The sequence below is a fragment of the Camelina sativa genome, chromosome 16 (genome assembly GCF_000633955.1).
Source record: "Camelina sativa cultivar DH55 chromosome 16, Cs, whole genome shotgun sequence".
NCBI classification, from domain to species: Eukaryota; Viridiplantae; Streptophyta; class Magnoliopsida; order Brassicales; family Brassicaceae; genus Camelina; species Camelina sativa.
In genome coordinates this window covers 12,259,347-12,270,472 of record NC_025700.1, presented here as the reverse complement: position 1 = coordinate 12,270,472, position 11,126 = coordinate 12,259,347, and the positions used below count along the sequence as shown (strand labels likewise).

At 31.3% G+C, this 11,126-nt stretch overlaps 1 protein-coding gene across 1 annotated transcript; it reads left to right on the top strand.

The window, feature by feature from the left end:
* LOC104750388 (eukaryotic translation initiation factor 3 subunit J-like) lies at nt 3,201-5,429 on the top strand. Its single transcript, XM_010472175.2, has 7 exons — nt 3,201-3,335; nt 3,834-3,904; nt 4,024-4,142; nt 4,264-4,400; nt 4,495-4,642; nt 4,736-4,895; nt 5,027-5,429. Exons 2-7 carry the CDS (start codon nt 3,892-3,894, stop codon nt 5,116-5,118), a joined length of 669 nt encoding a protein of 222 aa, XP_010470477.1. The 5' UTR covers nt 3,201-3,335; nt 3,834-3,891; the 3' UTR covers nt 5,119-5,429.

The following is an 11,126-nucleotide window of genomic DNA, read 5'->3' as shown; positions in this document are numbered from 1 at the left end:
GCATACGTTAATCTTACGTACTCCTATCTTATATGTTACAATAGCAGTCGTTTTAAATAAATTATTTGATTAGTGAAAAAAATATGAAACAATCTATTTTTATTTTAAATCTTTTACTTCAAAAATCTCTTTCTTTATATAAAGGTAAGTATTTACATTTTTCTAGAAACAGTAGTTAGTTGTATAATTTTCACAATCATATTTTTTTATCTTATATAAAAAATAATCATTTTTCTTGTAAAATTAACAACTTAAAATTAAAATAAGTAAAAAATATTACAATTTCGAACTTTTTTGATATATATATATATATATAATATCCTTATAATGATCTTTTTTTTATGGTAGGTTTTGAATTTTTACATTTTTATTTTCAAAAAAGTTTAATAATTTTAGAATTGACATGTGTCAACATCTGAATGATATAATTGACACGTGTCAAGATCTTGTTAATTAATAATTTTGACATCAAGGTTTATATAATAAGATTAATGATTTAACTATATGTACATGTACGCAGTTAGTTGGACATATCTACTATCTATATATTTTTTATTTTAACGATTTAATCAATTGAGATTATATCGACGAACTAACGTTTTCTAATGTGATCTCATAAATATTTTATCAGTTAAATAAATTTACAAAATATTAAAGAAAACGCACTAACACAGACATTGCATTTTGACTTTTAAAAAGGTCAATTCATTTAGAGGGATTTTCAAAAATACCCTTTTTTCTATGTCACTTTTTGAACAGTTAGTTGGGTATTTAACATTTTTTTTATATGATTATTAGTAATATATATTTTTTTACTTTACCCTTAGAAAAGTTAACCACTGGAAAAAATGTCACTTCTTGCATCTCTGCATTTTATTTTCTTTCACTTTACGATTCCACAAGTAACTTATGTATCAAAACAGAATTTCTACATATATAGTATCATCTACTTAAATAACCTTTTTTGTATTTTTAATTATTACTTCATGGTTTATTAATTTTTTTTGTTGTTAATTTATACAATATATTTGGGTCATTATAATTGGAAGACACTCTTGATCAAGATTTGAATATGTTAACAGAAGTACTGAACAAGGGATACAAATTGACAATTGAAGATTGGGAAAAAGAGTATTGGATGTTGGTGCAGTGATAGAAGAAATTGCTATCAAATCTTATCAGTTCCATAAAAAGGAGACATGAAAGCCATCTTCTTCTGGAGAGTCACGAATGGAGAAGCTAGATAAACTTTACATGATTGTTGAATCAAGTTCCTTGAAGATAGACAATTTGTACAACATTGTTACGGATGGGTTCAAAGCTACCAATTACCGGTTATCAAAAATAGAAGAGAGTCTGACAATATATAAAGCTAGGAATATAGACGATTAGGTAAAAATATATCTTATTTAATCTAAATCTATTTCCAAAAAATTTATTCATGCATGTAAAAAGATGATGGGATCCGTTTTCATTTTGGGTTGTAGGACTATACCAGGATAATGATTTTCCTCCAGTTATAAATTGTACAAAGATGATGGGATCCGTCCAAGTACCAGGAAAAATACAGTGCATGTGGCTCAAACATCTGAAACTCAGATTCCTAAAAAAGTAAAAATTTGTTTTTTTTGTTTTTTTTTTTGAATGTTAGAGAAATATTCTTAATCATGTACTAATTTAAAAAATACCCAAAAATTTGAGATTTTGGGCTCAGGTCGGTCTACTACTACTCTCTAAACTTTTCTTGTTTTTTCCCCTTCAAATTGGAAGAGGTGACAAAAAATGGCATATTTGGTAAAAAAAAAAAAAAGGCATAAAATCTGATGTTGTTAAAAAAAAAAGGCACATCTCAACTATCCCCAAGTGAAACCCTCCAGAACTTTCATCAGTTTTTCGAGGTGGACCCAACTGGGGAAAGTCCCGCTTACGATTGCTCCGACGAAGGCCTGCAGATTCCGACGAACTGATGCGACGGTGAAAGAAAAGAGGAGTCTTGGCGGCGCTAACCTAATTGCCTTGGGTGTCCCTCGTTTAGACCATGTTTTTTGCCAAGTGGGCCTAGGCCCATTAACCTCTTCCTGTTGGACCAACCCATTAAGGTGCTACACAATTCATATGTCCATAAAATCCAGGTCCGTTATAAATTTCTCCTTGCCTCAACTTAGCATAATTTTGTTTTTTCTGCAATCAGTTGATAGAAGACGTCGACTGTTTTCTAGTCAAACATTGTTGCTTTGTTGGTCAATACTGCTTATTAGAACCTGGTCTCTAGTTTCACCTAATGATACCATCATGTTCATGAACCTTACTTGTAAAACCCCCAATCCCACTTATTCCCTTTTGAACCTAGGGTTTGTTCTCCGATGTCTTGCTAATTTTGACTACAAATTTTGTGTGGAATTCCTTAACCTCCATGGCCACTGGCTTCATGTGAGGGAGGACCCACCTACTATGTTACGATGTTACATCTATCTATATCACTACACCCTTGTTGAGAACTCCATTACCATTTGTACCAAACCGCCAAAAGGATGTAAGCTCGGGTTGTTTCCTCCCTACCAAGGTGAAACTGAATACAAGCTTTGTGTGAAACTCCTTAACCTCCATGGATATTGGCTTCATGAGAGGGAGGACTCACCTGCTATGTTACGGTTTTGCACCTTTTACTTTCGTTTCCCGAAGTTAACTTCATCTAATGCCAAGAGTTATGAGCCCACAAGTTTGAAGATCCTTGGTTTCTTGGTTATGATCCTTATCATATTGGCTGGCACCCTAATCCTTGTCTCCCTCATGGAGCACCCTTCTAAAAGCTTGGTCGCATATTTTGCGCATGGCGATTATGATCACAAGCTGATCAAGGAAGTCGCGAAGTTATTCTTCATGGTCGACTCCACAATGATCTCAAAAGATTTTTCAAACTGTAATTCTTTAGAAAACTCATGTAATCATTATTTCTATTCCTCTTGTTATGTTTTAACCTTTGATTGTATAAACTTCCCTCTCTTAAGGTTTTAAGTAATGAAAGTTTTTGTTTGCACAAAAAAAATAAAAAAAGGCATAAAATCTGATGTTATTTTTTTAAAAAAAGGCATAAAATCTGATGTTATTAAAAAAGAAAGACATCCCCCTAAATCTAACGAGAAAAGGAAAAAAAACAAAAAAACCTAATTCTAATGAGAAAAGGTAAAAAAACAACAACGCACATATAAAAATACCTTTGTACAACTCTGAAGCTAAACCACCACATCGGAGACTTCACAATCCCAACGAAAGGCTTCAACTTTTTTTTTTTTTTTTGCGATTTCACTTCCTCTGCTACACAAACCCTTTTCTCGGTATGTTTTCTCAGTAAAGGTTTCTCCTTTCTCAGTTAAATTCACTTCTTAGATCTATTGGTGGGTTTCAATTAAATTGCTCCAATTTATGACTTTTGATTTCAATTCTTAATTGTACATGCTTACGATTTAAGATTTCCCTAAATTCATGGTAAAAAGTTTCGAAATTTATCCAAAAAAAATCATCTTTTTATCGATTACTATGATTACAGATTATCAAAAGTTGAATCCTTTAAAGGTTTATGTCATATGTGTTAAGATCTCATGAAACTTGTGGACATGTGGTCAAGTTTAGATATAGCTCTGTTCTTCTTGGCATGTGAATGTGAAATTGATTTTTTAAAGTAATGGTATGAGTATGCTCTGGCTATGATGATAAGTTGGGTGTTAGCAGCAAAGCTTAGAGAGAATTGTTATAGGATTTGTTTGCTCCAAATCATTACTGTAGGCTTGATTGAATCGGGCATGTTTCTGAATGTCTATGCTTATGTCTGGCAGGTTTTTAGTTGGACTCATATAGCAGCTTTGTGTTTGTGCTCGATAAGTGGCAGCAAATATGGATGACTGGGGTAAGAACTATGCTCTAGAGTGTCCTCTTTTATATTCTCTTTGCGTGTCTGAAGGTGATGAGTTTTACATTAGTCTATTGGAGTTGTGTTTCTTAAGGTTTTTGTTTTCTGATTTTCAGAGGATGAGAAAATTGCACCACTTCCAGCAAAAGTTGAACTTAAAAGTAACTGGGATGATGAAGATGTGGATGAAGATGAGATTAAGGATTCATGGGAGGATGATGATGAACCTGCTCTGGTATTATTACTTGGTTTTTTACTCTAAAGAAATCTTTTTTCTATTGGCTATGCATAAATTTGGTTTGAGGATCAGAAAGTTTTTCATTTACGTATCCATCTCTTGTTGTTGTTTTGTGTAGCCGCCTGTTGTAAAACCTGCTCCAGAGAAGGCTCCTAAGAAAACTGTTGAAAAGAAGGGTAAAGCAGTCGAAGTTCCAAAAGAATCACCAAAGGAAGAATCTTTAGATCCTATAGCTGAGAAACTTCGCCAGCAGAGGTAAGAGTTTATAACTACTTCTTCTTTCCCACACACACAAATGTTGTGAAGGTCTGTTGTGGTCTGATGTGTCATGATGTTCTTTCTATCACAGGCTTGTTGAGGAAGCTGACTATCGGTCAACTGCTGAACTCTTTGGAGTGAAGGATGAAGGAAAAAGCCTTGATATGTTTATCCCAAAGTCTGAAAGCGATTTCTTGGAATATGCTGAAATGATTTCTCATAGAATCAAACCATATGAGGTATGTTGTATTCTGTCTTACACCTTTATTCTTGTTGGCCTATAACAGAGTTTCATGGCATGTTAAAAATCATATTTTTGGTTTCTGTTGCAGAAAAGTTATCACTATATTGCACTACTCAAAGCAATCATGAGACTTTCACTGACCAACATGAAAGCAGCAGATGTTAAAGATGTTGCATCGTCCATTACAGCGATAACAAATGAAAAACTAAAGGCGGAGAAAGAAGCTGCTGCAGGCAAAAAGAAGACGGGTATGTGCACTAACAGTCACTTTCTAATTTCTGTCTCGAGTTTTGTCTATAGCTCCGCTGCCTATATTGGTTTATCTTTATTCTGAATCCATTTTTGTGACCAACAAAATGGTTTTGCATTGCTTCATCAGGTGGGAAGAAGAAACAATTGATTATAGATAAGCCCAATGACGATCTAGTGGCTGGTCCTTATGATGCCATGGACGACTTTGACTTCATGTAGATTAAAGAAAATTTTTGAGCTAGTGCAATTGGATTGGCAAGTGTCTATTTCATCATTTATTATTACTCAAGAGCAAGAAGAAGCAAAGTTTCTTAATTTTGGTTTTTCATTTATCAGCAAAAGAAGAAGCCAAATTTTCTTATTGTGGATATATATAGTTGGAACAAGCAAACTTTTGTTTGGTTTTGGTTTGGAGTCGATGTTTTTGGTTCTTTTTTGTTGGTTGAAAAGCTATGCTTAAAATGTCCGTATAAATTTATGATTTGACATTGAATTGATGTGATAAATTTCTTTGAGGATTCAACTTCTTATATCCATGGATGCTTCCATGTAGTCCAATTAGTTTCGTTTTGGTTTGCACTTCTACAAAAGAGACAATGTGGTTAGTAATGACTAAAATAAAATAAAGTCAATGAAAAAGCATTCTTGAAGAACAAACAAAAAAAAGAGAGAAAAAAGATAAAAGAAATAAATATAGAAAATGAGAATCCAACATATAAAAATTCTAACTATCAAGATTGAATTTTCTTTTTAAGTATGAATATTTGAGATTGATAATTTATACATCACTAGATTAGGGCCTGCAGGATGTGCAGATTTTAAAATTATTCAATAAAAATAAAATTTATAAGAAAATTTTAATGTTTTTCTGTAAGTCAAAATTATTTTTTAGAAATAAATATATAATTTTTTTTAGTTAGAAAAAATCATATTCATGTTAATACACCAATTTAAAATTTATTATAAAAATTATTACAGTAATTTAAACTAAATTATCAGCCATTAAAACTTATGCCGAACATTCATCATTACAAATATGATTATGGCCAAATTTCAAAAGTGTTCTACAACTTATTCAGAAAATATTTTACATGCAAGCAATCCGTTAAAGTACCATCTTATAAGATACCACATACAATTTTACTCTATGTTCTACACAAAAATACATTTTATTTTAAAATTATTCTCTTTATCACCACATATAAAATATCTTTATAAACAAATTAAAACAACTATGTCCATTTACTTTCACTTGGACACAGTTCTTTTTACCATTAAAATTATTTTGTGACATAGTTTCTATAGTCAATAATATTGAAAATTTTTATTTGACATCAATAATACTTTTGTAAACTACTTACACGATTGCACTCGGTTTATGACCCAATAAAAGTTGAAAAATTGAAAAAGTAGTTTTGACAGAAAAAAATTATAAGTACGATGGTATATGAATCTTAGATAACTTAGATATATAAAAACAGAAACTAAAATAAAAAAAAAATTCTACACCATAATAAAATATAAATATATATATTTTAAGGAAAAAGAAATATTGATCTAGCTTTCCTTATCTAAAAAACAAATTAAAAAAAATATAGATATTTGAAATCATTCAAATTAAAAATCAAATTGAACTGACGAAAAATATTTAAAAAATTGAACTAAATAATGTGAAATCTAAACATACTAATACATAAGAAAACTAAAAATTAAAAAGTAATAAACAAATATTGATCGTTCATATCCTTAACAGAAAAAGAAATACAAATAAAAACATATAAATTTTTATTTAAGTCATCGCGAATCTATAATATTTTAAATTAAATCACGATACTATCTTTTATACGTGTTGTAATCTCATATAAAATATTTTTGAGAATATATAACATATAGATAAAATATTTATTTTTTTGACATGTTTCAACATAATCTCATATCAATAAATTGACACATATCAACATCATAAATTGATAACTTAACTTTGAAAACCAAACTCTTCTAAATTTTCTTGACAAGTGTCAAAATTTATTGATAGACTTGACACATTTTGCGATCATGTTAATGACTAACTTTGAAACAACGTTTTGTACAATGAAACATGTCATGATCACGTTAACGACATAGTTTGACATGTGTCAGTATCTTAAATCGATAACTTGACATATGTTATGATCACATTAAAGATCAAATTTTACAATTTATTTAATAAAATTGCTAATTTTTTGACACATGTTATGATCACATTAAATATTAACTTCAATTTTACAATTTATTTGATAAAATTACTAATTTTATTTTTGTCTAAAGATTAATTCTCAAATTTTACAAATTTTACAATTTATATGTTTTTATTTTTGTCTAAAGATCATGTTGGTTTATTTTTTTACAGAATTAGGTTAATAATTAAAAATAAGTTTAATTTATACATATAAAAATAATTATTTGTTGTTATTTATATATAGATTTCTTTTTTTATGATAGGTTAAGAACTTTTGCATTTAAAAGGAAAATATTTTAGTAAATTTAGAACTGAACGACATCTTACCGATATAATTATGTGTGTCATAATTTTTTTAATGAGTAACTTTTAAACTATATTTTATATAATAAGATTTCAACTCTATGGTTATAATTTGTAAATTATTATTAAGCTTAACACATATATAATATGATGTTTGTATTGTTATTCTGGAATATGTCATTAACTACTTTATTTTTGCTTTTTGTTTAATATAGAATTCACGTATAATTAATTTTCTTATCTTAGTTTTTCGTAGGAAAATCACACTTAATGGTACTTCATATATTCATTTAAACAAAATTTAGAGTCAACAATTGTATAAGTGTCTAATGTGTTCGTAAATACATATTATAGTTTACCGGGATGTATTGGTGATAGATATCATACATACTTCAAATGTAAAAGATGAACAAAGTGAAACATATTTTGGTGGTAAAATATACCCATGGTTGTGGTTGATATTCGTATTGCATATTCCATGAAGCTCATTCCTTCTAAAAATTTTAGTTTACAATATACGTTGTCATTATTTGATTGTTTTTTTAGTTAGTTAAATCAAGTGCAATACAATCAAAATATGATACAATACAATGTACGTGTAGTACATAGTCGGGTTGTTTTGTTTCAAAAACAAAGAATGAAAAAATGGAAAATTTTTCTATTATTCTCGACTGTTTTTACGTAAGAAAACATACACACTTATATAGTTGTTTACGTAACTACTCTACGTAACCGTAGGTAACAGTTGTAACCTCTCCGAAAACTTACGTCTTTTACTCACACCCATTGACATTACACAAATTGTTTTCCATTCTTTTATATGCACGTATTTCCAAAGCTACCCATCGTGAACTACCACCATAGACACAACACAATCTGCCGATCAAGGATCTAAACATAATAAAAGACACAAGCTAAAGATCACTAAAAACGATATATGTGTGTAATTTGCCTCTTCTTTATGTTAAACATATTGAATTCTCACCATATAATTCCACTTATGTATCTAGAACAGATTCATTATTTTGCTACGTACTACTTGGAGGGATTTAATTGGAAGTGCTGTTACAAAGGGCACCTGGTCTGCTGCAACGGTATATAAGAGACACTATTATTCAGTGTGGCATTGCTGGAGAAAGAAGAAATTGCAGAAGATTAGCTTGCAACTATGGCTGTTACACACTTTCCTTCACCATATTATACAAAGTTACACAAACTGGACATGCTCTAGATGGGTAAACAGAGGCTCATACTTTCCGTGGACCTGCAACATAACGGATGACACTACAGTGTGGAGGATCAAGGTGTGTGCAGCAGCTCTACCATGGTATCAGTGATTTTCGTCATTGGTTTCTATGTCACTCCATTCGCTACTTCACAGCTTGAGTACAAGCTGTTTTAAAAGGGGGGAGAATTGATAGGTGTGCACATGTGAGAGGCACATGTGCAGATTTAAAGAGAAGCATGAGAAGAATAGGGTATAAATAGAGATGGAGATGAAACATAGAGGCATCCTGCGTGATCATTGAAGTTAAGAGTTTGTTAGAGAGCCTGCTTGCTCTGTTCATGGTGATAGGAGAGGAGCACTGTAACTCCTATCTTATCAGTTAGGGTTCATCGTTTGTATTAGGGATTGATAAGAGATAAGAGAGAAGATATCACACCTTCAAACTTATCATACCTTCATTGGAAGCATCAGCCTGCATAAACCATATTGATCAAGCTAAAGATCACTAAAAACAGATTTGTATGATCATCTATTTCAGTATAGGTTTGGGCTTTCTCTGATAAGCAAATTAATATGCTTCTAAAAATTTAACTTACACAAAATATTTATATTAGTTTCATTTAGATGTTTTATTATTAATTTAATCATGAAAGAGCTGGTTATATGATTTAATAAAATTTGGCATATCTTAATAAGATCACCATTAGATGAACGACATACAAAGCATATGATATGATGATTATTTTTCTTCATCATCAACATCTTTATCATTTTTTTTCGCTTGCGTATGCAGATTTCTATCTTCGATATAGGACACTCACTCATGAAATAGTTAAGAACCAAACATGAAATCATTTTTTCGGAGTTTGGAAGCTCACTTTCTAAATCATATTCATCTCCGATAATTCAAACATCATAGTGTTACATGCGGTCGAGCATTAGATATATCATATGGTATCCAACTCAAAACTCTTGCTCTAGGAGTTGGACAGGTCTCCAATGGTATTTCAAGCTTGATCGTAGGTAACACTATGACTTTTGAATCAGCGAAGATGAGCAGGATTCAAAAGTTAAGCTTCAAAACTGCAGAGAAGGATTACATGTTAGTTCCTAACTATATCCTAATTGAGTATCCTAGATGATGGAAATTCGCATACGCGAGCGGAAAAATGATGAGGAAGATGTTGATGAAGAAGAGTCATCATCGTATATTCTTATATACATATCATATCTATTATAGGTCGTTTATATGATGCTAATCCTTCTGAACTTAAATTACGAAAAACATTTCTATTTTTTTTTTTTTATGGTTGTGTTCTTTTGATGGTCACAGTGACTATGTTGGTGATTCAAAATTGAAAGCAAATTAAGAAGTCATTATTTAAGACGATGTTGAACTACCCAAACTTTAGCGATGTCGCTGTTTATTTTGGAATCTCGGAAATTATCAAAAAAATAGTGGCAGCGACAGTGGATGAAAGCTATCATATGGGTTTCAGTTGCTTACCTTGTGATTGTGTCCCCAAACAGATCCTATTAATATTTAAAATGGATTTTTGGTAAGTTAAATTCAAATGGATTTTTCTGACATGACATGTCATAAATATTCTAGTTATTTAATTTGATAAGATTTGACCTATCTTAATAATTTCACAAAAAATTATTTTAAGATTTTGGTCTATTTTAATAAGTCTCCCAATAATAAAATTGTAAAATGAAGAAAATGTAAGTTTTGTTTGACTTCTATAAAAGGATAGTATAATAATAAATTAAAGAATCTTTAGATTATGCAAAAACTATGAACATTCATGTAACACGATTCTTTTGGTCAAATCATGTAACACATTTAATCCTGATTAGATTTTTTCCCCTTTTCTAAATTGCTTTTAAAAAAAAAATATACTACCTGTTGTAAAACATTTAGTGGACTTCGTACAGACCGGCCCATATATGGTCCTTATGTTCTTGGTCCTTCGGCCCATGTACCATCGGCCCATCGGCCCATCGGCCGAAGCCCTTTTCGGCAACACCCTAATCCTATGACGGTTTAGCTTAGGCCTTTGTACTCTACTATATAAGCATGTAACCTCGAGTTTAATCAATAAGAATATACAAGAGCTTTATCCCTAAACTCTATATTCATAACACGTTATCAGCACGATAGATTCTAGCCACCTAAAACCCTAAAACCCTAAAACCCTAAGGCAGCCGCCGCTTTCATCCTTCTCTTCCAAAACCCTAAACCGCCTCTTGTTCTTCTTCTCCTCCGAGATTTACCTCTATTATCTCGAAGTTCTTTTGGTGATTCACGAGCATCCTTAGCTCGTAATCAAGTTACATACAAAACCTGATCGAGGTTCGTGGTACGCGGATCGGGGGTGAGTTTCAAGTACGTGCGGTGCAAGGAGCTGTTCGTGGGAAGCAGTTCGTGGTTCGTGGAAGCTGTTCGAGGTTCGTGAGATATCTGAGGTCTTTAGC

Coding starts and splice junctions, on each gene's coding strand:
- LOC104750388 (XM_010472175.2), top strand. Junction 4,401..4,494: donor GAGAAACTTCGCCAGCAGAG/GTAAGAGTTTAT, acceptor TTTCTATCACAG/GCTTGTTGAGGAAGCTGACT. Junction 4,896..5,026: donor TGCAGGCAAAAAGAAGACGG/GTATGTGCACTA, acceptor TTGCTTCATCAG/GTGGGAAGAAGAAACAATTG.